The sequence below is a fragment of the Malurus melanocephalus genome, unplaced genomic scaffold, assembly GCF_030028575.1.
Source record: "Malurus melanocephalus ecotype Western Australia unplaced genomic scaffold, MMel_1.1 scaffold_264, whole genome shotgun sequence".
In the NCBI taxonomy this organism is placed as follows: Eukaryota; Metazoa; Chordata; class Aves; order Passeriformes; family Maluridae; genus Malurus; species Malurus melanocephalus.
The window spans coordinates 266951-293674 of record NW_026623496.1 but is presented as its reverse complement, the minus strand read 5'-3'; the positions used below and the strand labels follow the sequence as shown (position 1 = coordinate 293674).

At 40.0% G+C, this 26724-nt stretch overlaps 1 protein-coding gene across 1 annotated transcript in view; it reads right to left on the bottom strand.

The window, feature by feature from the left end:
- Positions 1-6: 6 nt before the first annotated feature.
- Positions 7-26724, bottom strand: part of MTHFD1L (methylenetetrahydrofolate dehydrogenase (NADP+ dependent) 1 like) — a 137423-nt gene continuing 110705 nt past the window's right edge. Inside the window, exons 27-28 of the mRNA XM_057375921.1 lie at positions 3280-3388; positions 7-152 (exon numbers count right to left, since the gene is read on the bottom strand). Of these exons, the coding sequence (XP_057231904.1) occupies positions 3299-3388 (90 nt within the window). The 3' untranslated portion in view covers positions 7-152; positions 3280-3298. The remainder of the gene's footprint in view (positions 153-3279; positions 3389-26724) is intronic.

Below are 26724 nucleotides of genomic sequence, written 5' to 3'. Positions count from 1 at the left end.
ATCACAAAAACTAGTTTGAAGAAAGAGTAAACTTTTGCTCTTTGGTCTATCTTGACATTCCTCCAGAGACACATAACAGGAATACTTCAGACTCATTTTTTGTCTCCTACTTGCAGGAAACAGGAAAGTTGCAGTTCTTAATTTTCAGGCTTCTGAAATGACAAAGATAAAAAATTTATACACTGAAACAAGGTATCTTTGCTTTCTTTAAAGAAACAAAAAGAAGTCACAACCTAAAATGAGTACTTCAGTGAAATTGGATATTTTTTTCTTAACCATAATAAACAAAAATGTAGTTATGCTATATACACATCTTATATATTATCTGTGTAGCCCTACTAGGTGAGAAACAAAAATGCTCATATTCCAGATGATCCAGACTTCAGACTGCATATTACTGTAATAATTGCTGAATGAAAGCCAATGCTGTGGAATGAGACTAAAATCAGGCATTTTTTTGTTCACAGGATCAGTTTTGTGGATGTAAAGGAAAGGTCTTAAAACACTTCCTATTCGTATAGAAATTAAATATCTGAACAAATTAAGATGAAAACATCTAACAAATAGTTTGCAATTTTAGAACATCAGTTTGGTGTCCGGCCCTAATGCACTTCTTTACAGCCATGAAGATGCTCATGGGCAGAGCTTTGTGATTCCTCTCACATTGAGAAGATCTCCAAGGGTGGCAAAGGATCCATACTGTGTATTAAAGTAATTCCAAAGCTTTGGCAGTTTTTAAGAGCAGAAGAGTGCGAGAATCCATCAAACACTGTGACAGTGGCAGCCTTACTGAGTCACAGCCAACTGAGGAGAATGATTTCGCCCCACTACCATCAACCCAGATACTCAAAGCCAAATTGCCACAGTAAGAGCAGGCACCTACTGCCACTGATTAAATTAGAGGGCTCCTTAGAGCTCACAAGGTCCTTAACAGATTTTACTTGTGCAGGTCAAGTTCATGACTTCCCCTCACTGTGCAAATAYTACTTAAAAAAAAWAAAAATTCTTCCCWTTGGCAGACTTGTCTCCATGTAAGTCTTACTCTGACTGGTGTTCTCTACAGACAGCTGCTGAGGAAACAATTCCAACTTTTAAAGTTCTGAATCAGTCCTAATGAGCTGCCCAACACCATATTACTAGTACTATTATATCATACACTAAAATGCAGAAGAATTCAAATTAAGTGAAAAGAGGATCCCTCGATCTGCCATCATAGAAACAAGCCCACAGAGACCTCACAGTATCACCTGCAGTGTGGGTTCACTTCAGTGAATGTGTGAAAACAAAGGATACTACTAAACTTCTCTACAGGAAGTTGGGAGTAAAGACTACATGGGAATATTATTTCTCCCTTCTTGCAAAATTAGCAAATCTAGCACGTGARCCAGATGAATTTTAGAGCTAATCAACACTTGTGTGGTGCTTACTGGGTATTACTATGCTCTCCAGGCATTTATTTAGATAATTGAAAGTAGAAACACAGGTGAGTATGTGCCTATGTTGATGAAAAATATTTATGATCAAGCTATTTTTTCTTTAAAAGGCTTAAACTTAATGAATTATTCATCTGTCAATGCCRACAATACTGAAATAAAAATAATTTATTAACAGTTGGATATGCATGCTATTTCCTACCTGACTATTATGCTTTTGTGACTTTGTTAGCATTTCTTTTTACATCTGACAAAACACCATCACTGACTAAAAGCTGAATTTAACATTTTCATTTAATGCACAGCTTCCAGTGAAAGGCCTTCACAATTGGAATGGAGTATTTTGTCTGCTTAATTACTGTTGTTCTTCAAAACTCATCAATCAATCCAAGTTTGGATGGAATTGTGGAAGACTAGGCAGTAAACACCCAATTAAGCAGGCTCTGTGAATCTGCATATAGATTTTACATTAGGTTTTTACAGTCATTTCAAATGATTCAGGAGCAATTACATGGCTGACACATGATGAATCAATATGTATGCACRGAGCTGCCAGATGTATTGTGCATATCAGTAATAAAAATGGGATRTGTGCCAAGGGGTGGTATGTGTAACACTAYCCAGCCTCACAATAGTCAGGGGTGKTTTGCATGCAGGGTAGCAATTACCTGAGCATGCAGGTTAACTTTCAAGCTAAGTGCTTTTTACCTGTCTTATCTGGCACACACAAACTGGCAGAATCTGCTCTCGCTGGATGAACATTGTGGCATTCAAATGTGGGCAAGTGAGCAGTTGACTTGGTCTGGCTGGGTTGTGCAGAGCTCTCCCCTCCTCCAAACAATCCATCAAAACACAGAAAACAGTAAATGAAAGCCCTTTCTCTCAATCCACAGCAGGCAAGGATTGCTAAAGCAGGGCTGAAGCACCTGGGCACATCCTGAAAGCTCTGGCTGGTCCAGGGTGCCATCACAGTGCTATTAGCTCGCAGTAATATCATTGTTCTGTCTTAAAAGAAAAAACCCTTTTGCTCTCCAGACCAATCTACTGGGGGAGAGAGCTAAGTGATGAAAGGAGAGAATCCCATCACAGGCACACATGGTTTGTTTCAGTCAGGGTTACATTCTCTTTTACTCCACTTATTATGTTAAAAGGTTAAAATGGAGTAGCATGAAATATTTTCATAACATCTTGTATTTTTAAGTGAGGAACATGTGCTACACAAAATTAAAGCAGGACACCAAAAAGATTAAGTGCTTAGAGAAAGGGAGGAGGTGGTGGGGGAACTGCATCCTTCGAGGAAAAGGRAAAGAACCCAGCATGAAAAACAGGCTAAGGGGACAGCTTTGTGTTCCTGAAATGCTTATTACCCTTGGAGAGAGATGACACCAGTTATAAAAACAAAACATGAAAAAACAAAGCCAAGCTCATGAACAAACGGAGAAACATCTTCCCTGATAACCAGATAATGACAGGCACACACTGCCACGTGAGTGTAGTATCAAAGAGTATTTTTTTTGAGGTGAGTAAGATGACATGGTTTCTTCAGACTGGCTTTTTCCATAGCCAAGGGCAGWACAGTTGCAGAGCTGGTTCCTCCTATGCCAAACTGGCAGTGCCAGGAAATCCAACAGGCATCTTTGGTGGACACCAGCAAAAGGCCACTCACCATTCAGCCAACGAGAAACCCACGTAATAAGGTGCACATGATGAAACATTCCCCCAAAGTGTGTGAAATCCTTACTGAAACCAGAGCCCTGATAAACTCCTGACAACCCTTCTTACCCACACATCASGCACAAACATCCTCCCCCAAGCTGGAACAGGAAAACAAAGGCTGTTGACCGACCTGAATTTGGACGTCGCTCTCAAAACAATCCTTTCACTTGCTCTGTGATGGGGTCAAGGTCAATGTCATAGAAGCATGGCCTTGTGGGCAGCCCTGGCATGGTGCTCATCTGTGGAAACAATGGCATTCAGTTACACTCCTGCACCTGTAAGCAGATAATCAGTCTACCCTTGCATGTAAACCTCAGATTAACAGAAAGGCTGGYTTGTTCAACACAGGCTCGACCACAGATATGATCTTCACCGCATTTTTTGTTCCTGTTAAAAATGTCAAACTTGGTACTTTTTGGATGAATTTTTAAGTATGAGCTTCKAAAAGACAGGAAAGAGAAAACAAAAGCCACAAAATACAGGCTAGCACAGCAACCTAAGAATAAATTCTGTAACAAAATGAGCACGCTTTGGGACTTGCTTTTTCCTCAAAATATTTATCCAGAACATTTTTCCATTTATATCTCCCGAACAAAAAAATCACACAGCAAAGGGCAAGGATGTAATTGTCTGCATTACCTGGTGATATGAATGTGTTGAACTCAGACCTCTCCCACAGAAAACCGGAATATAGAAGCAGAATTAATCRCAACATTTACCTAATGTCAGGAGCAAATTGAAATAGTTCTACTAAACATACAGGAATTACAGCTGAATCCTAATTTAGTAGTTAGAATTAGCAGGTTGAGATATGAAGCTAAAGCAACCCAATTATCTCAAACTACGCAYAATTAAGATCCTGATCTAGCATAAGACACTATCATCTACATACTTTTAAACATGTAAATAGTTTCATGGCATTAAATTACATAGTTAACTACAGCTCTGCTACTTATACTATTATTTGAAACTGGCATTTTAGGAGCAATTAAAGGCACATGACTGACATGGAAATCTTGAGGTGCTGATCCACAGCAGTTTAAACCCCTTTAATTCAGAGGTTCCCCGGCTTCCCAACTCCCTGCCTCAGGACTCCTYTCTTCTCCCTTGCAAAGGAGTTGTCTGGAGAGCAGATTTGGCAGAATAATGTTGGGTTTCATTTTCTCCTGTTTCAGCTTCTCAAGCCAGGAGGGGCTTCTCCAAATCCAGTGCCAGCACTGGAATGGGGTAAAGGCTGTGGCTGTGGGGCAGTGTTAAAACAGGACCAGTTCAGATCAACTTGGGTCTCTTTGGATTCACACCCTGAATATCTCACTGGATTTCCACTAATTCAAGGAACTTTAAAAATAGCATTTGGGCTTAATGACTCCTTAAACCCTTTCARTATCTTTACCTCAAAAGTGGAGAATGGCCCTGCTGTAATAGGCCCTATGTTAATACCTAAATTGATGAAAGACCTTACGATCTTTGGAAATAAATCTGGAATTCAACTTAGCTTGACTGTTTGTTGGCTGACAGTCTTTAAGCATCAAAACTTATTTGCTAGATTTTGAGGAACAAACTTTTAGCTGGGGCAAGTCAGAAGAGTTCCTTAAAAGTGGTGGTTAACCAGATCACAGGAGGCAACCTTCAAACATGGCTGTGTAGAAAAAAAACCCTACACCAATCTGAGTATCAGAAATGCTCAAAATCTGCAGAAAGGGTCAGATTAGGGTATGTCTTCATGAGTGAGCTGAAATATCTTGCTGAAAGGGGACAGTTTCACCCTGGGAACCCCTGGGATGATTCCCCCTTKGAGCTGGCTCTGGCACTCATCTTACTGCAGCCAGCCTTATCCAGCACACCAAACTGATGTCAATATGCGTTTTTGGGGCCAAGGTTGGCTGGCTGATGAAATAAATTTGCTTTCTCATGACCAGATCACCAGCAGGCCCCAGACTGCACCAGGGGAGCAGCCAGAGTACGCTGTGGCTGCTGTCACCACCAGCTTTCCAGCAGAGAACTCCGAGCCAGGCAACTTCCTCCCTCTATCCCCCCTGATTCCCCAAGCAGCACAGCTCAGCTGCGGTGTTTGCTGGCCAAAGGCAAGCCCCAACAGGCTAATTGGCCTCMAAAGAGGAAAAACACATGACCACCACCCTAGCTGCTCCAGAGGGCCAGACTTGCAGGGCTCCCTCGCTGTGGATCAGACTGTGTTTCACTCTCTCAACCTCATCTGCTGCACATTCAGTGAAGGGTTCAGGATCTCCCTTTTCCTTCAGCTTTGCTCCAAACACTCCCCTAATGACTCCATCATGGGAATACAAACAAAATGCAAAACCTCCCCACCACAGTCCCCTTTACTCCAGAATCCTGCTGCCATTCCTGAGGTTAATCCCACACGGAGAAGGGGGAAAGGAGCCTGGGGGAGCTCAGTACTCGTGCAGCCATCATCTCACTTGAGATCTAGCTCAGAGGAAAAACAATGCAACRAGCTCTTCTAGTGGCTCAGTACATTTCCTCTGTTTTTAAATATAGTCCTTCCTGATGTTTTGTTATGGTACATAGTAAGATTAAAAGACAAAATTGTTGGGTTGCATTGACCAAACCCTGCCTCTGACTGCATGACATCATTTATTGGCTGACATTGCCTTGGCATTTTAGCTAASTACTAAAACACCTTGCTACTATTCTTTATCCATTGGCCTCGGTAGTTGGACTGCTGCATCATTWGGGTTACTTAATTATTTTCTGTCTCAGATTCCTCCCATTTTCTGAGTTAATGTTTGACAAGGAACTGCCTTAATGAATTGCATATCACTGGGAGGGGAATGAAAAAATTGCCAAAGACAACTTTCTGGTTACTCTGTGTATGGCAGTTCAACATCTGAAAGTAAACTCCCAAATTCCAAGTTGGTTTTTTTTTTTTTTTTTTTTTTTTTTAATGTAGCCATTTTAGGGAGTTTTCCCCTATTTTTTAAAGAGAAATATTGAATAAAAGTCCTAATATGTAGGACTTATTTTTTCTTTCATAGGCACAGTTCTACACCAGTATAACTCCACTGTAAGCTATKACATGAAAAAATTGCAAATATCAAACCAGTTTATTGCTGGTTTGGGAAATACAACTATTCTCATACTGAAAACTGAAGTCAACAAAAGGGAATAGGATCATTTGAATTAAAACCATTGCTGCATAAAATGAAGTACRAGGCAAAACACAAAAATACCATCAGAAGAAACACTTTGGGACAAATMCTTATGTGAACTGCAGACTGAAAATAAACAGGTACTGTCATTTTTCCCATGACCCAGACTTCCAAAAAGGCAAAGCCATGYAGATTTATGATCATTACTCTCTGYTCTCATTATCTGGGCACTCACAGGTAAAACRCAGAAGAATCTGTCCCTTTTTCATTACTTCAAGGTCAATAGGAGGAGATGGCTGGCTGGCTGAGGAGATTATTACCGATTACTCTCTCTCCAGYCCTCCATTTCTCTCCTTCAACCACAAAGGCAGGAAAGAAAAGGGKGCTCAGTCTGCTGCAAGGCTGCAGYGAGGCTTCCCYTGACTGGCATTCCAYGTGGCTGSAAGCTCAGAAARATCMTTTTCCCTCCCAGTGTTTTCCATGATGCTGAATGAAGGCATTAATGAGTGAGTCTTTATTCCGAGCATGATCCAGAGGCATCCCTCTCCCTGACCTCAGTAACCAGAACCCAGATTTTTGTGCACAGAAGGGGAAAGCCAACCTTTCCCCCAGCTTAGCACATACTGCACCTGCACAGTGCCCAGCAGACCATCTCCACCCCTCCAAGGCTTTCTGAGATAACTACTTCCTAAAATTACTTCAGTTCTAAAACTTGAAATAAGGAGAATGAACAATGAAAGATAAATAAAATATTTATTTTATTTTATAAATATAAAAAATATAAATCGGTTAGGTAATTAGCAGGTATGTACAGCCCGAGAAAAACCCACAGAAATTTGTAGTCATACAGCACCTTGCTTGGCAGCTCATAAAAGATACATCGTCTGTATACTGTCCAGAGATCAGCACAACTCTCCACTCTAATATAACAACATTTGGGTTATAGATTGGTAGCCATTCAACATCGCACAGCGCGGCTGTGAGAACAGAACAGGTGAGAAGCAGAGAATGACAGCACATTAGCCACCAAAAATCACAGACTGGATTTAGAGATCTGAAATAATCAGTGCCTAATTTGAACAAAACTGCTACTGTCACACTTTCCCTGGGAGAAGGAAAATACAAGGCATAAACTTGTCACCTTAAGGCTTAATGCAATTCTTATGAATGCTTTATAAAGGAAAAAAAGGAAAAAGAAATTTTACAAGTAATTTAGGAATTAATAGGAAATAATTTTGTAGGAATAGACTCTACAAACTCTGCAACTGTCCGTACATCCATGAGAGTGAATCAACTGCGGAAAGAAGATGTGAAAAATACAATGCTATTAACAAATACGGCACACTGTGTTTAAGAGGTAAGTGCAGCAAGTCTTACAGTCAGCTTATCCTAAGGATCATTTCCACTCCTAGAAATGCATGACTGGTGGAAGATAAAATACAATTTTAGTTAAGAATGCCTCAAGGCTACTGTTACCTTAGACATTTACAATCCTCCAGCAGTTCGCTTACATGACTGAACAAAAAAMCATAATGAGCTTCCTTACAAATGAAGAATGCCAGTTATTTTCAAGGATATGAAAGTGTTGCTCCACACCCTCTCCAAGAACACATCCACTGTTACTGCAATTTTAATTTAAATTACACTTACGTGTTGACTTGTAATGTTAGTTGGCCATGAGATCTATGTAAGAGTTGCACAGTCAAGCATTGAGACTCTGCTAGCCAGGCTTGTTATGGTCCCAAGAGAACTGTGCTGCTTAGCTTCCTTTTTTTTTATCATACAAATGCCTATCAGTGGTTGACATATCCTGCATTTAAGTGTGTATCCATTCATATATGTATCTATATTTTTTTGTTTATCTATATGGAAAAGTCCTAAAGAACCTGAGATTGCCTTAACAGGGTTAGCACAMTGGCATGATTTGCAAAACAGATGGTCCTGAGGATGACATCCAACTCATGTTTAGTGTCTTTTTCACCTATAAGACAAGATGTGTCTGTTTTACAGGCATAACATGGTTTCTGTTGAATAGAGAAAGAAAAGTAGAGGAATCTGTATGGCAAACTGATTAGGAAATACTGAAAAATCATCAAATAGCTTGTGAGGAAACCTCCCTGTTCTGTGGCTTATGGAGTTAATATTGTGTTTGACAAGAAATGCAAATAATTCACATTATTTAATTATATCCTTTTGTTAATTAAAYAAGCTATGACAACCCACAACCATTTCAAACTTGAAATACTGCAGAAAACAGATGTTGTTTCTCAAGAGAATCCAGCATGCACATGACTGCGGATAACTCCTCAATAAAATCTGATGGGATGAATTGCACATCCCACACTCCCTCAGCAAGAAACAATACAAGAGGAAACTCAGGAGATTTATAAATAGTGCTATAAACCTGTATGCATTATGGTCAACGTGCCAGAATTTGTTGGAATCCTGAGGCACGGCACGAAGGAGCTACGCTTCAGGGTTTCAGTAACGTTTTCTAGTGTGAGTTAAGAGCTCTGGAAGGCAGATTCACCAGAAATTTGCTCCCCTTCAGTGCATCTGTCAGTCTCAGGGCATGYAAAGCTGAATGGAAGAATTTGAAGAAATCCTTCCACGTTTCCAGTCCTGCCTGCCTTTAGGCTTTGTCTTGAGTGCCAATTACTCCCACTGGCAAGTGTGGTGCTGGCCGTGCACTGGAAACAGGCACTGTGGGAATGGCATCCACGGAGCAGGAGAGAGAGATCAACAGCCACCTCACTGCACTGCATGGCTGGAGAAATGTGTGCAGATCTTTCTACTGGATCCCTCAATATCCCTGCACTCTCAATTTTAAACCTGTACTTGGAGACGTTTCATGAGAAATGTTTCATGAATTTCCATGCAGTGAGGGTAGCGAGTAGGACTACAGCACTYGGAAGCATGTGACTGTGCAAACATTTCCAGTGAGGAGTAATTTACTTCATCTTCAAACTGGACTGTTCTACAGCACACAGAGGCATTCAGTGTGCACTGAAAWGGGTGCAGAAAAATTAGGCAGCATGTACTAAGTATCTTCAGGATCAGCCTGAAGTTTGTTTCACCGAACTAGAAAATTCCTCCAATTACAAGAACATCAGAATGAAATGGCCAAAACAAAATAAGTACAATGCAATCTTTGTCTCACCTACTCACCATGAATTACAGAAGGGAACGATATCCYAGCAAAGCCTGAACTGATGCTCAAGTGACCTTTTATCACCTCTTAAAAGCAAACACACTTCCAAATCTCATACTAGGAAAAGCAGGTGCACAACTGAGGCAAGTTCGTGCTTTCTTCAAAAAATATCAATCTTTACAAACTAATAAATTCAGTTTTGGAAATGGCCATTTTTTTTTTTAAATTTACTTTAATAGCTACATAACGTTTAAGAAAATACTATCATTTTTCATTGCCTGAAGATAACAAGCATTTCTAAAAGCAACTAACTAATGATTTTTAGTCACTGTTTATTTTAAGTAATGGTTTACTTGTAAGTTTTAATGACAATTTGCCAAACCTGATGATGGCCAGAGGAGTTAGGGAGAGTGAAGATTGTATTTCCTGCTCAGGAAGTATTTAACAAAAAAGGATCTTGTTGCAATGTCTAAGAACAACCACAGCAAGAAACTAAACACATTAGCAGCTTTWAAAATTATTAAAATAGTATTTGAAAATACTAAGCTGATGCTACCCTAACATATTGCTGCAGTATTCCTTGCAATAAATGGTTCTTTTTCACTGGCATGTTGACTGATATCAGGTGCAGAATTCCATCTGGCATCAATTATTGTATTATAATTGCTTCTTACTTTGACATTTACACATTCTTGGCAATTGTTCGATTTTTGTGAAAGGATTTACAACAACAAAATGCATGGACATTGCTCCTCTGCTCTCAGCATCTGGATGAAGTTACAAAAGTACTGAATATTGATTATCCAACCCTAACTGGCTTTGCTGCCATGTGCTCAAGGTAGACAGAAGTAACTTGTGCCCTGCTCCATGCGCTGAGGGACCACTAGGATCACTCAGAGACCAATTTCTCATTTTGAGTGAAAATGATCTGAACCCAAAAGTGATTTCCTGGGCACCCTAGGGGAAAAAAAAACCAAACACAATTGTGTACATCTGTCCAGTAAAACTTTTGGAGAGGTCTCTGGGTGTACATCCCAAAGGAAGGAAGGGACACGAGGAATTGGTCAATGCTTGGTTGGCCAAGCTCTCAGTGGATCAGTCAGCATAGTTACCACTGGAACCCAAATGCTGCTGTTAGTGAAGTGCTGAAGCACTGAAGACCCAGAAAGAACATTTTTCTAGCTATTAAATAAAATATTTAGGAATAGATGTAATCTGTAAAAGAATGAGCRATTTCCCCAATTAAGTAAAATATTTATGACTCACATATATGACTGGAACTCCTCTTGGCAGACTTCTCTCAACTCATTTTCATCTCAAAATTTATAAAACCACACTTGAAGCAGAAGAAAATGGTCCCCRTGATAACAGCACAGTGGAAACAAGAAATTAAATTTTAATTGAAAAATGCACCTCTCTGAGGTAGCAYGTTAGATGGTGTTAGTGGAGTGTACTACACTCTATACAATCCACATTATATATTCTATACCACACACCATGTTCCACAGAGTATTCTGCCCTACACAGGGGAGTTGATAAACAAAATGCTACAAAAATGAATGCTACAAAACCCAACTTAACCAAACAACACCTTTAAAAAACAACCATTCATGAAGGAAATAAAGGGGGAGAGAAAAAAAAAGAGGACTACACATTCCAGGTGACTTGTTCCAAAACACTTCCTTTGTCCCAGCCCACTCAAATCCATTTCCAGAAGTGATTGCTCCCTTGACCAAGGCCTACATCCTGATTTTCCTTTCCCCCCTGGGCTTTAGACAGAATCCCTGGCAGACGATTTTTGCTCACTGCCTCTTGTACAAAATCACCTCCTCATCCAGAAGAAATCCTTCCCTGTAGCTCAATCCTGATGTCAGACGTTCCCAGGGCCATTCCCATTCTTGAAAAGTGTCCAATATATCAGACAGTGCTGGAAACATGCCTCTGAAGGAATAAATCCAGAGGATAAAGGCCTTTTTCTCAAGTGCTGTTTCAGCAACAGGAATATTTGAAGCATATGATGCTCATGGGTATGTAATTCTCCCGCTTTGTTCAGTATTCAGGTCTCCTGGTAAAGAGGTGGTGTCCAAACTGTGCCAGCAGCTCAGTTTCTGCTGAAAACAGAACAAGTTTTKTGGTATTTGGAGGGGACAGGTCTTGGGTGGCCCATCCTAGCTGCCTTCTATTTGCTCAGGGACCGTGCACCTTTCATTTTCTCTGAAACCTGTKTATTTTGTACCAAGTGCTTCTTTASAAGTGCTGTTCTGCAAACCCTGGGAGCAAATCCCACTTTGTGCTGCTGCTCTTCATTATGACATTTTGGTTAAAAACTTCATGACTTTGAGAAAACYTCAATTACAGCCCAGATTTGGAGATGGTGGCAGCAGTAGAGTATGTGAAGCAAATGTGTGTGCTCAACATGGGACAAACTTAACCTTTCTCAGCATGCCATACTTGAAGAGCATCAGGAGCATCATCCAGTCATTTCATGGCTAATTACAACATGAAAAAATCCAAGAAGATTGTATAATTATGATGAATAAAAGTGCATTAAACTGCTGCCCCTCTTGATTACAATGATACCGGAGTAAATAAAGTCCCCTAGGAGACATCGTATCACACAAAGATGATGTGTGTGTGTGTAAAACTGCCAAATTGGCTTGGTCTCGTTACTTGATTTAAACTCAGTGCCAGTGATGATTGATCTTTGTGATACCAAAGGGTATTAGATTTTTGGAAACCATCTCAAAACAACAGAAGTGGAAATAAGTGGTAGAAGAGGTGACCATACTTTGCTAATCCCACCCACGTAGACACAATCTAGTTTTCAGGACCAGAAGTAATAAAAGCTAGTATGTACACTTCACAAGTGCAGTTCAGCTTTCTGGTCTGTAGATATCATGCAAAGTGACAGAAAAAGAGCCTGGGAAGCTTGTCTCCAGAGAATGATCCACTGTGGTGGGCACCAACATTATCAATCACTATCATTGTGCTGTCATCATGTACAAACCTTGACTTGTGAGCATCTCTAATCATGTTAGATCAAGTTTCTATACATACTTTCTCAAGTCACTTCACAATTGTTTGGATGAACAATTTAAATKATTTGCTCTTTGTAACATTTAATACACATTACTTCCTGACAGACTGAAGCAAACAAGAAATAGACAACGGCAAAGGAGCACTTTACACTGTAATTTTGGATGAGGGTGCTTTCTAACCCCTACAGTTTCTCCAGAGTTCTCCATTCTCCAGCACATTACTATTTTGATATGCTCAGCCAATGCCATCTTAGCTGCACTGAGGAATTAAAAACCTTTACCCTTCTGTTTGTTCCTAACCCAGAAGATCAGAATGGATCCAGCTTGCATGGATACAAGAATGCCAAATTGTTAAACTGTCTGTGTAAATCAGATATTCTCAGTCACAATCCCTTTGCAGATCTCTGGCAATACACATCATTCAGTAAAGTGTGTCCACTAGAATTGTACCAGAATGGACTGCAGTCCTCTTTGACAAGGAACAAAATAGAAAAAAGAAGGATGTTACTTAGATCAGCAATTTTCCTCCTGTAGTCTATTGAACCACTATTTTAAGAAGTCTTCACAAGGCTGCTAAGAAAAGCAAGCCTTGAATGACCTATGCTGGAGCTCACACTTCTCCTGGAAAATGGAGGCACATAGAAATGCTTGGAAAAAGGCTGAAAGCCAGTGACTTGTGATGAACTCGAGTGCACAGAAAAGCCAGCTCCTTTGTAACAGCACTAATAGCTGCAAGGAGAAAGGGAAAAATTCTAGCCATGAATGTCAGACTTAGCTCTCTTATGGCAGTGTTGATTTTCAAAGTTTCTCTAAGAAGATACTAAAGCCCTAATTTCTGTCCACTGAGAGAGAACCATGAGTTAACAAGCTGCCAAGACAGAATTAATTGTCAAAGGAAATCAAATAAAATTTCGTTAACTGACGGAGAGCACAATCTTTATCCTACAAACATGTATTCCTACATAATACAATAAAGATTTATGTATTTTTAATTTTAAAATAAAATTATTCTCAAAGTACTTACACATATTAATGAAACACTTCAAGTACACCTGGGACCACTTGTCCACTTTAAATTGTTAGATAGAAGCAGAGAAGGCTAAAGGATTTGCCAAAAGGAGTCAAGGTGCTGCCAGGATAATGGAACTTGAAATAGGTAACTGATTCTCACCTTAGTCTCAAATAACTGAAATGCAAAAATAACASTGCATGAAACACCTTTTTCAATTACATAATGAACGCTGTATCAGCATTTTTATACAACTTTCCCCATTTCTCACAATTTGCTCACTATGAACTTTCAGTAAGTCATTTCCCTAACCACRGTTTCTGCAATAAAACAAGGGATAACAATATATTCACAAAAGCAACAAAAATGTTGTTAAACCATCTAATTAAAATCAACTCTATTTGGAAACACAGTTTTCCAGTCCAAAAAACAAACCAACCCCCAAACAAATGCTTTGTGGGTAGTATTTTTCCCAAATSCAGTATATGAAAGGACAAGAAAAAGGGGAAGGTAATGAATTTCTGTATTGCAACACAAATTAGTAAAATGATGTTTTATTGTGACAAATGTCTAGTATAGGCACAATCTATGGAAACTTCCTTTCAAGCACTAAAAAAATTGCAGAAGTACCACCACCATGGAAAGCTTTTTGTGCACATACAAAAATCCAAAAAAATACTAGAAAAAATTAAAAATCAGCTAGAATATACTCTCTCTAGTGCCAAAATGAACAAACTAGCAGGCAAAGCCATAAGCTTTATTTACTCTTGTAGTATAGCCCCCCCAGCTCTTCCTAATCAAAACAAAGMCAGTCTGCAATGAACTTTCATTTTTGGCAAAGAAATCATTTGCAACTCCACTGCTCAGCCAAGGCATAACAAACACACTCCGTAACACATTCACTAATGTCCAACCTTCCTCCTTCCCTCCTGGTGACCCCACAAATAAAGATGTCCCCAAGATGGCACACCAAACTCACCTGGAGATCTGCAGGGCCCCCGTAATGTGTTGCTACCCACCTGCCTGGGCACTTTCCTTGAGGAGAGGCTGCTGGTGAGCAAGAGTCCTCTCCCTYGAATGCAGCCTTGGATCCTGCTGCAATCTCATCCTCAGCATCACCTCCAGCAACAGGAATTCATGTAGCTATTCTCATTGGAAAATTACTTGTTTATTTGYAGGAAAAGGCTGCTTTATCTTTGCTCCCAGACTACATTCCTCAGACTGAGAATAAATACTGACTGTGAATCTATTTTAAAATTGATTTTATTTCTGTGAAAGTTACCAAGAAATTAAGGCTTTTTCTTTTTTCTTTTTTTTTCCTCCTCCAGAGAAAATTAAAGAGATAAAAAGCTTCASAAATTCAGAAGGAGCTTATTTGTGCTGTCACAAACACGCCTTGATCCCATTCTGGACAGATTACCTGCAGAGTGCTTATTTTCCMTGTCTACTCCCTGCATCACATCTTTACTACAGTGCCAACTACAATGGCATTGATGCTCTTTCCTGCAGTCTGGAGCAGAGCTCCACAGTCAGCACAGCTCATTCAGGGTCTCGGGCACAAAGCAAATGTGACACATGCAGTGCCAGCAGCACGATGCTGTTTCTCCCTGGTGCATACAGAAAGGCTCTGCTCTGCTCCCTGTGCACCACTGCATGCTCTCTCTCCTTTGTTTTTCCTTTGCTGCAGCTGTTCATGACCCTGCAGGACAGAGCAGAGCTTGTCCCCAGCCACAGCCAAAACACAGGAATGAGAAAGAGCTATCAAAGCTGGAAGAAGGTGGAAAGTATCTGTATCGACTTTGCTTTATTTGTTTGTGAGCATCACCTTTCCATTTAACTCAGTCTCGTAACAAAAGCTGCCAGTGCCTTGCTTCCCACACRCACGGAGCAGCAGGGCATTGAGCACGCAGGAAAGCTGGCGCAGTGTGATCAATGAATACACGAGTTACACGCTTTAAATCAGCCAGAAGGCAGGCAGGGAGCRTGTTYSTCCYGTGTCACAGCAAATGTGCRTGTCCCAGGRCTTTGTCTCRCRCTGTGGCTGGTGCCAGATGCTCTAYGGAGAAAAGCTAAAACCATGGAGGTTGACAAAACAATCTCTGTCCAACTGCGAGCTGATAGCTGAAGACCAACTGAATCCTTGGACATTATGCTCAGCATTTTTTTCCAAATTACTTCTATTAATTACAACCCTGTATATTGTTGATGGCTATAACCTTGCAGAAGTCTTGTTAAATTCTTGGACTCAGTGGCTTTCCTGTGTTAATGACTTCCACATTTTAATCACATGTGAGAAAGTATTTCCTTCTTTTATAGAGGTATTAATATAGATGCCTGGCAAAGTCTCTTCACAGACTGAAAAATCTTTTAAAGAGCAACTAGTTTCCAGGCAGAATGGAGAAGGCTTCAGATAACCTTTGTATTATGCATAACACCACAGGGAYAAAATGCAGATATAAATAMAAGTCTGTGAAATTCACAAGATTTYGGATTTACTGGTACAAATTCGATAYGAACATAGCAACTTAAAAATTCTTGGCTTTCTCAGYACTTCAAATATTAGAAACATGGTAACATGTCAAGAGTCTTAGAACTGTTTCTCTGAAGAAACAGAATGATCCACAAAGTCTTAATTAAATGGAGAGAAAGAAAATTATCAAGTTGCTAAAGAGTATGAACCTTTTGCCAAACTGATTCAGGRATAAAAGCAGAGCTCTGGTTCTATCAATTAGCTCTAAACGTATTTTAAGTCAGCAAGCCTATGTAAAATATTACACATTGTACTGTGTGCAAGCTGATATTTAAAATCCAGTTCAGTATTTTGTATTCAGAAGGRAATAGCCACATATTAATGTGTGACTGAATTGCAGTCTCTGAACATTCTGCCTTTCCCATTTACTGTCTARTTACACACCCACCAATTCAACTTTTAGCTGAAAAAGGTATTTCACAGGAAATTTWATTTTTGTGGGATCCAGATTACAATGTAACATGGGTTATATACACCTAACATAACTGATAGCTTTCACAACTGAAAATTTCCTCTTTTCTTGTAAATAGGGTTGCATTGCTCCTCCAGTTACAACTTTCRAGTTTCAACAAGCCAGCTGAAGTGRCTGCAATGTCACAYGARTAAGGATCYTTACTTTTTTGTGGAYCTGCTGGGATTACTGGGGAAGGTGATGAAAAGCCTAGCAAACACTGAAAAAAACAGACCAGGTCAGAAAGTGATTTCTGGGAGCAGATGTTTGTTCTAAGTGCATTTACAGATGGATGCCATACAAGGGGAAGCTGGCATTTAAAAGGTACTGCACTCATCCACTTCACTGTCATTAAGGCRACTATTAAAAAATATAAAAAAAGAAGATTCAGTGAGAGAAAAGGGAAAAGATGACCTATCCAGGGCACAACTCCAAATAACGTAGGAGATGGTCTGTGACGTCCTTATTACTCATTTCCTCTCGTAAATTTTCACCCTTGCCTAGCCCATCCTGGTGTTTAGGGCTCACAGTCTCTTTGCTGACGAAGACCCCATAAAAAGGAATCCTAAGGCAGCCCTTGACACTGCTGCCCCTCAGAGAGGGCTGAGGCAGGCAGGGCTGGGAGCCAGGGCTCTTCCCCAGGGCAGCACAGGTTCACAGCTTCCACAGCACCCAACCTGCAGCCAGGAAGGGCACGTCTGTGTGACCACTCCCCGGGTCACCAAAGGACTGCACCAGAGTTAGGACTGACTACCAGCAGCAACTGTGGGACTTGGAGCAAGGGCTGAGWCAGAAACTCCTGCCATCCCTCCCTTAGCTCGTGCTGCCCAAACACCTCGGTCATTTCTCAACCAGTTTCCGGACAACCACTTTTCTTTTTTTTAGAGTGATATAAAGCAAAGTGAAAAYACCAGAGGCTTACCTACAAAACACTAAATATAGCAAACTGTAACCACTGTGGAGCTGATTCACAAGCAAATCAGATGTTCCTGCACTCAGGGCACTGCCATTCCTCAGAGAGGCAGGGGCTGATACAGCTCCAGCAATATGATTTTCATTTGTAGACACACGTCTGTCAGAACCCTAAATCTCATACTGTATTACCTTTGTGACTGATATTAKGYGGRTCTGGAAATAATCAAAGGGAAGTCAGTTGTCTTGAATTTGATAAAATGTAGAAATTTTTCTTACTCAAGTGTCAAAAAATATTAACATAACTTGTACTTTATAAAGTGGAAAGACTCCAAAACCAGGCAGTGTTCCACGTACCTGCAGTGATAAGTAGAAGAATGGTTAGCTATAATATAGACCTATAAAAAAAATAAAACTCCCTTGTAAGTTTCTCTTCCATCTGGGAGAATACTRCAATCCTCCATGAAAAATGCCAGCAGTGAACTGTCATGCTGAATTTTCCTCTACAGTATGTATTTGATTCTGAATCAATCCCACAGAGAACAGCAGACAACAKCAAAACAGAAGTCTTTAATTGCCCCATAAAATGAAGATTACTTTAGACCCCYAAAAATGAACTTTTATGAGTATATCCCTGGAAAATGAAACCACTAGACATTACACTGCAGTTATCTGGGATTCATCTTGTATACTACTTTTTTTTTTACTGTACTGGAAATCATACTGAAAGGCCTACAAGAAGGMACATTTTTGGATTATCATGGCTTTTGTGTCTGGGAAACAGAATTTAGAACATRTCTGTAGTCAAATGGTCCATTTGCCCTAAACAACCCAAGGAAAGAAAGAAGTTGCTTTCCATTTAGAAAATGTGATTTTAAATGTTTTCCAGTTGCAAAGGTAAATGTAAGCTTAGCTAACATTTCAGAGCAGATTCAGTTTACCTAGAAAAAAGCACTTCTGTCCTGGAATAAGAATGCTTGCAGCCATTCTGTTTAAATTTGTTTAAATGTACCCCATTCCCGCATGACACATGCACGTGTGTGGTGGGTGTCAGTGTCTATATTCACCAGTTCTCCCATCCCAATCCTTCTGACTAGGGAGCAAACCAAKCCTCCCAACTGTGCCCACTTTGTAAAGGGCATGTAAAGCATKAGGAAAAGGCATTTAAACAATCGGAAATGATTGCTGACATTTCCTTCAGAAAAAAAGTGAAAGAATCTGTTCTGACTACAGATTCTGCAGCAGCACGTTTATCAGTAGAATAAAGAAGTGTGCTCACTGACTGACACAGCYTGCTCAGCCACCAGGTTTCTTGTGCAGATGCCCTTTCAACATCCAAATTAAGATAACTTGCTGAATAAGCCAAGGGATGGGAGACATTCCAGACAGGCCACATTCACTAAAAGGTATTTTTTAATGGTATTATATCARTGTATCCTACCAGCAAATTATCCTACAGCAGATTCAAAAGGAATTCAAAGTGGCAACTCAGGAATGGCAACAACTCTCCAGCTCAGTGGAAACACAGCTATGGGAATTGATGATCCTTATTCAACATGGGCATTTTGTGTTACTGAACAACCTATTGTTGAAGCTATTAGGAAATCTTATTTGCTTGTGGTGCCCACGTTTTTATGCCCACCTCTTCAGGATGCCAGTTTGAGGGTAGTAATGCCACCTTGTCTTTTTATCCTGAAGGAGCCCTTTCTCTCTCTCTTCCAGAGCACAGGCATTAGGATAATGTTTATTTTATTTTKGCTTGAGTGTCTGGGAGAGGGAAGAGGAGCCACTGCACTTTGGAGGGAGGCACTTGTGATTTAATGTATCTGACTTTTTTTTTCCCTTTTCTACTGGCTTTGACCACTTGAATAAGCTTCAGTATTGCTCTGAGTATCTTCCTCCCTCTTACACATAATCCTTTACAGATTACATGTCTTGTTCAACAGCAGGGGAATATTTGAAGCAATACATCTATTTGTATAGCTGTGCCAGACATTCTTCCTATGCTCTTCCTGTGYTGTGTTTGTAATTGTATCTGCCTTTCAGAAATTCAATTAAGGGACTGTTAATAAAAATTAATTAAATTAGTCCTCTGACTATACAGAGCAGCACCACATAGATGATGTATTACCAGTTCATGATGGTGCAATGAGAAAGAAGGAGCAAAGTACCAGTAAGACTCTTCTGCATCCCACAAAATATTGAGGAAGGATGCTCTAAAGTGGCTTGTTGGAAAGGATGTCACATGATACAGAATGTAAAACAGCTGCTGCTTTCTAAATGACGCACAAGGGAAGCTAAAAATAAAGCAAGCAGAAAGGTAAAATGGATGCAAGTGTTGAATCCTGGATGTCTTCTCCTTATTCCTAATGAAAATAACATCTTGGCATTTTTTTGAGGAACAAGGGTGTAAAATATACAGAAGATATATCTGTATATATATATCTATCCAAGATAGACTATGGAGGATCCAAACAATTAACAAACAAGCAAACAAATAAATCTCCAACATTTCATAAAAAAAAGAATTCTCCAGCTGTGCAAAGTGTTTTGTTTTTCAGCAAAGATGCAAAAATCCTAGAATGCATTAAACTGTATATTAGTACAGCTTTTGTATTTGATTCTATTCCAGCACATCCAATATAGTGGGGTGGAAGAAGGTATTAAAGAAGGCTGGATGAAAGATACCATTATGATCAGGAAGGGAGCCACTGTGAAGGATTTGCCAATCAAAATGAATGTGAGGACACACAAAGGAATTTTATACCCATGAATGCTTACCAGTTGCTTCTTGTAGTCAAAGCACATGAATTCTTGACAATGTAACCTACTGGTGAACATTTATGAAATTTGATTCCAATTATTTAATTTTTCCTGAATATGCAAATCCAGAAGTGGAAGCATCCTTTACTGTACACTACCACTAAGGCTGTGTAGTGTGCAGGTAGGTAGGTCATATGTGTAGGTCATATGCCATATGTGTGGGTAGGTATTCTGAGTGCCTCTCCATTAAAAACCTTCTTGCCAAAAGGAAACTAGTTAAAAAGTTGTAAAAATCGTTTTTATTCAAAATTTTCGGTGAAGTTTTCCCCTTCTGTACACATGAGCTCAATTTATGATTTTAACTTTTTATGAGACTTCTACTTTATTTCTTTCCTTTTGAAACCAACCCCCCCAAAGCCAAAAGATGAGTGTCAGGCTGCACTGACAGGGCTGACAATGCTGAAATGCTCCCACCATTCCTGGCTCACGGCACCTGTGGCTCACAGCACACCAGTCACAGTGCGCGCTGCAGAGCCCRTGCACGACCCACCTCTGCCTTCCAGCACCATCCATTGAATTTGGGGATGCAGCCAAACAGCTCTAAACTTTCCCTTTCATATACAATGCAGTACTTTGTCTTGTTAGGACAGGAACCTCGGGTGAGCTCGCTCAGGCGCTCTGCAGAGAATCAGCGCAGGGAACAGTGTGTGGGCTGACTCTGCCCCAGCCTGCCTTCAGCAGACACATTTCCCTTTATGGCAGAGCCTTCCAGAGCATCCAGCTGCAGTAATGTAACCTGTCTGTGAGGCAGGGCTGTGMCCAACACATCCACCCCTCTGGCACCCATCCTCTCAAGTGATGAGAGCAACTTTATTTCAGAGTCCAATGAAAAACAATGAATTTTGACACTTCCATGCCACTTTTCATAGGGTCTATACAAAAAAAAGAGGAAACTAATATGGAATATAAATGTGCCAGAYGAACTCAATCATAGTTGATCACTCATTTCAGACAAGCACCTTTTACCGCTACCTGAACTGTCAGCCAGCCATGTTTCTGCTTAGCTCGAGAAGAGGACTGTGCCCTGCACAAAACCCATTCACAGCTAACCCAAGCCACATAAACAAGGAAGAAACACCGTGCTTTGAGCTAATGTTCCTAAAATGCTTCAGAGCAAGAGGAACTATGAATTTGGGGCTGGGGAGTGAAGGGGGACTGAAAATCTCAGAAGTGAATATTTCAAGAAAATGATAATCAAATAATGCATTTAAACACAATCCAGGACAGTTACGTTATATGAAGCTAATTAACCTTCTTTCAAGTATCATAGGATCTAAGGACTCATTAAATCAATTAACAATATGATATCTCATGCTAGTTCATCAGGGGCTATTAGCAGCACACTATGTTCAACCATAGCTCCTTTCCTGCTTCACTACGGAGCAATACTGAGTATCAACATTTTTGTTGTTTYGGTTAAAAACAGTTGCAACCTAATATTACTCTAACACTAACAAAAATTTATGAACAGTAGTAAYTACAAAAAAAAAATTACAAAACCACTATAAGCAAAGCAATTTTTACTAAAACGAGCACTTATTTTACTGCTGCTTTTCCCCCGAACCACTTTGGGTGTAAGTGGATAAATTCATCTGAGCTCTAGGCACACAGTTGCAGCTTGTTGGTTTACTGTGGGTAACCAGCAATAAATTTATATGATCAAACCCACTGAGACACAACTGAGATAATTTTSATCATGATGTAGGAAAACAGCTAACACAAATTTTACAGCTTTCAATAATCCTGTGTGTTTCACAGACCAGTCATATGAAACTAATAACTGATGATGAGATTTTTTATTAAGGAAAATCCTTGCCAAAGTGAAGGAAGATATATTAATTCAGGAAACAATCATGGGGGAAAACCCTCCATCAAAAGCATATTACGCCTGAGACTGAAAATAAATGGATATCGTAGAATGATGTGGAAGTAGAAATATCCTTTCGGCAGACAGAAAGTGTGAGTTGCCTTCTCAGCAGCACAGGTAATATTCCCCAAATCCAGAGGGAAGACTTGTCCCTGGCTCTGTGGTGGCCCAGGACTGCCATCCTCCCCGCTTGTTCACTGTACCCATGGTGACAATACCCACCCCAACACAACACAAAGGTGCCAAAGCACACCCACGGTATCTCTGGAGGCAAAGGATATATCTACATACAGATAKAAAAGTGTATGTAGATATGTAAGTATAGATATGTAGACGAACGTGCCAAAGGGTGTTCATCAGGCACAATGCCCTGCTCATGGCCATCCTACCAACTCTGAAACCACAGGGCAGTCCTTCCCATGCCCACTGTGCCATACACTGCACCACCACAGATCTCCTGCTGCACAGCACAGCAGACCATGGGCTCCTCCTGCTCCATAGAATGGTAAAGTACTTCCTTCATCAAAAAAGGATCAAAAAGTTAATAGATGGAAAGAACTAAAAAAGCACCATCACAGGGCTTTGAAGAAGTTTGTGTTTTAGTGAGAAGATTTCAGCCATCTCCTTTCAAACCATTGATGTCTCTCACACTGGGTTACTATGATGGTAATTTGACATAATTTCTCTTCAATCCTGCATGTCAAAATCAGTATCATAGCAGTGGCTATAATTCTCTTTCTGACATCATATACTTGCAGTTCCAGTCCATGAGCTGGGAAACCAGATAWGAAACCAAGCAGAAAATTGTTTAATGCTGAATTAGGAGGGCACTAATAAACAAATTCCTGAAACCATTACCTTAAAAACAGACTTTGAAAAGCCTTAAAAGCTTTGGGTCAGCGACTAGACTACAGATGCYAATTCAAAATYTGAATCAKCTTCTGAAGCAAGCAAAATATGTCMATGCCTATCAGGCTTCCAGGACCACACTTTCTYCCCCTGTTCTCCCCATAAAGGMACACATGCCTGCCCTCGTTCGTGTCTAATACCTTGGCCACCTTCCCAGAGCAGTTTGTGATCTCCTTCTTCCTCTCTTTAAAGATGTGACACAAAATCCAGCTGCAGCCACACTGAGATTTGGCTACAAATACCATGTGCAGCRTATCAGCGGCTGGAACTTTCCTTCTGACATACAAAGCCGTGAGTTAYGATAGCTAAATAAATAAAAGATTACACAATAGTAAAACCAACCTCCTTCCTTACAGAATTTTGCAAGCTTCAAATGAATGCTGCGAAATACTTTGTAAAGAAGAATAATTGTGGGAGTCATTAATAAAGAAAATGGACTGGGATTGTGATGATAGGACCACTTCCTTTGTCACATTCTCCAYAGTTTTAAGAACTTAGAAGTACAAAGTCCATTCCAGGAACAAAACCCTCATAAGAAGAAGATTTCCCAAGATTTTTGAYGTTCATATATCTAGCTATCTTTAAAAACAATATGAATTTTATAGTCATTAATTCCTACCTAGCTTTGTAAAACCCAACTCGATGCTGCTCATTACAAGCAGTTCACCTGTAGGCTACCAAATCAAATTTCAATAATACCTACTTTAATTTCATTAGACTTTGAGGGGCTGTGAAAAATATTTCAGCTGAGAAGAAGCCAGAGGAAATTTTGCTAACTCTCAATGTCACCAATATCCCCAAAGAAGATTCCAAAAGATTTAATTCTTAATTGTGCTTTGCAGTTCCTTTGACTGGCAGCTGCCGATCCTTCCCTGCCATTTCAGCCCATCCCAAGAGAAAAATCCATGCTTTYCCTGAACCAGTTGTCCCATGACACTCACTGGAGGCTCAGCAGCAGCAGTATGTGCACAGCTGTAAAACATCTGGCACACAGGTGTATGAAATGGCATTTGCTTGCTGTCTGGCTAGTCACCACACATTTTTTGGAAAGATAACAAACGGTTATTGTGAGGAAAGACAGATAGTACTGTTGTGCTCACTGCAATAAGTCACATTTATCTTCAGTGGTGTAATCTCCAGAGAAAGGCAGAAGAATAAATGTTAAGAAAGAAAATTTTTATGGAAGACAAGCATGGTACTTCTTGTTGGTACTGATAATCTAGCCTGGATCCTGGTTTATTTCCTAGGAGCAAGTGGGTGGGGCTGCCAGGCGCGCTTTAAATAAATCCTCTGACACGGTCTGAAATGGAATGGGAGCAAATGCTTTCATTTGCCAGCTTGAACTCACAAGTTAATGCCAGCAACATTACAAACATTAATCTTAAATATAGCACCAAAGACAGACTAAACACAAAACTCTACAAGGGTAGTAAGGCTGTGTAAAAGCAAATTTGATATACAAAAGGCAGCTTACACATAGCAAAGAAGAAATTGCATTGCTTTCAGCATGAGACATTAAGATATTTGGATAATAAAATGTAAAAAAATTAAATCAATGTCACAATTGGCAAAGGTGTTGATTAGACAAAAYTGTTAACTCCAGAGTTTTACCTAAAATATTTCAAGACAGCCTTACATGGCAAAAACATGAGAATGCAACTCATGCCCAACACATACCATAAGCAGGCACACATGTGAGAGCTTTAACACAACAGGAGCAACACYGGCAATGAAGGTGTTAGGATGGACAAATGAGCCACATTCAGAACSCCTGAACAGCTTGCACTGCAATTGGAAGCTGTGTCTTCATCACTGCCACCACTTGGGTAAGCATTTGCTGACACGGAGTACAAACACCTTGGATTTCTGCACGTGTCAGCAATGGATGTAAGGTGGCTCGTGTTGTAGGCAAATGGAATCAGCACTTGTTGAATGCCTKTTCATCCTCAGTAACTCATGGAGAAACTTTATGAGACTCTGCTGGCACTATGGCTCTTCCTACCTGAACCAAGTTTTCAAACAGCAGTCCAAGGAACAGATTCTCTGATTTACATTATATTAAATATAAATGACCTGGTCTGTATGACATGTCAACATCACAATTCAGCTTGAAAACTCAAAGTCCTTACCATGGCAAAACACTCGATTTTCCTCTGCTCTTACTCTCATTCTGTTCAGAARGAACATATTCTACAGCGATACAGCACCAAACTCTCAATGTGGGCAACTCACACAGAAAAAACAACTGTGTAATCCAATCAAATTACTGAAGTAATGTTAAARCCAGAAAACACTGACTGGTCTTTTCCAAGCACTCACATACCCAACAAAATGTTTGGCTTTTTCTTTCTATGTTAACTTTCTTCAGGTTTTCTCCCTAAAAGAAAAGGCTCATCACATCTCTCAAAAGCCTATGATTACTGAAATGAAATGGAACAGGAATGATTCTAGAAGGATAATCATGAAGACAGGAAACATGAGATAGGCATTTTAGAAGGAAGGGCAAGTCTTTACAATAAATCAAAGCCTTCCAAATGTTTCCAGCACGAAAATGGATTGGCAGCATGAGGTGATAGGTGCCCTGGCACAGGTAAAACTGACAATGTAAAATGAAATATGTGTAGGTTATTAAAACAGTGAGCTTTGCTGGCAGCTGGGGTTTGTTGAAATTCTAATCAAGTTCCCAAAAAGAATTCATATTTGGAATTAAAAAGAAATGCCTCATGTATTGGCAGAAGCTTTAAGGCTCATTTAATTAACCCTGAAAATGGGCACAATATTTTTCTTTAACTGATATTATGCAAACGCACACATGTTCCAGTTTACCTGTGCTTCTCCAGACTTCATACTTCTCTCTCCTGGCTGTTCAGGCAGCTGGAGTCACTTAGCAAACATCTCTCATTTTGATACTCAAACAGCCATTCAGCTGTTTCCACAAATCTTTATTTACACCAGCTCCATTCTCCATTGAGTTATCAGTACAGAACCAAGTTCTCMGAGCATGGCATTGGCAGCTTTTTGATTCAAAATGCTGAAGATTTATGAGGAGAAGTGAATCTACTCCTGCAAATACTGTGTTGCTAGGGTGGGAAAGGTGCCACTCCAAACACTTCCAAAACAGATGAAAAATAACAAAACCTTTTTGCTTAAGAGATATGAATAATATTCTGAGATATTTACTTAYACTGCTGAATCAGCAGCTACCTTTACCTTCTGATCATCCATAAAGATCAACCTCCCAAAGATTAAATAAAGGCCTGAAAAAGAGCTAGTTTTTGCTAAACAAGTGACAAGCAGTCAGAGCGGATATTCCATGAACATCATTATGCCCTAACGCATCATCTACACTGTAGCAGCATTTTGTGAGCTATTTAAAATAACAGACTTCGCAGCTGCTTGGCCTGGAGGATGTATCATGGGACCAGTACACAAAACAAACACAAAATAAATACCTCAGGTGCTACTGTGGGGAAATGGTGGATCTTTTTTAGCTGTTCATAGACTTCTTTTCCTAGTTACCATAACTTTTTATTATTTTAATAACAATAAATGAAAACCCAAACCAACAATTTGTATCATTCCTAGGTTCAAGACCATGTGAACATCAGGGAGTGGGAAGGGTTTTAACAYAAATGTATTAACATAAGCAGTTGCAGCCCTCTCCAGCATCCACATGCAGGCTGCTGCCCTGCCCTGCTCATCCATGGCCAAAGGGCTGGTCCTGTAGGACCACAAGAGCTGTCTTAGCTCTGTGCAA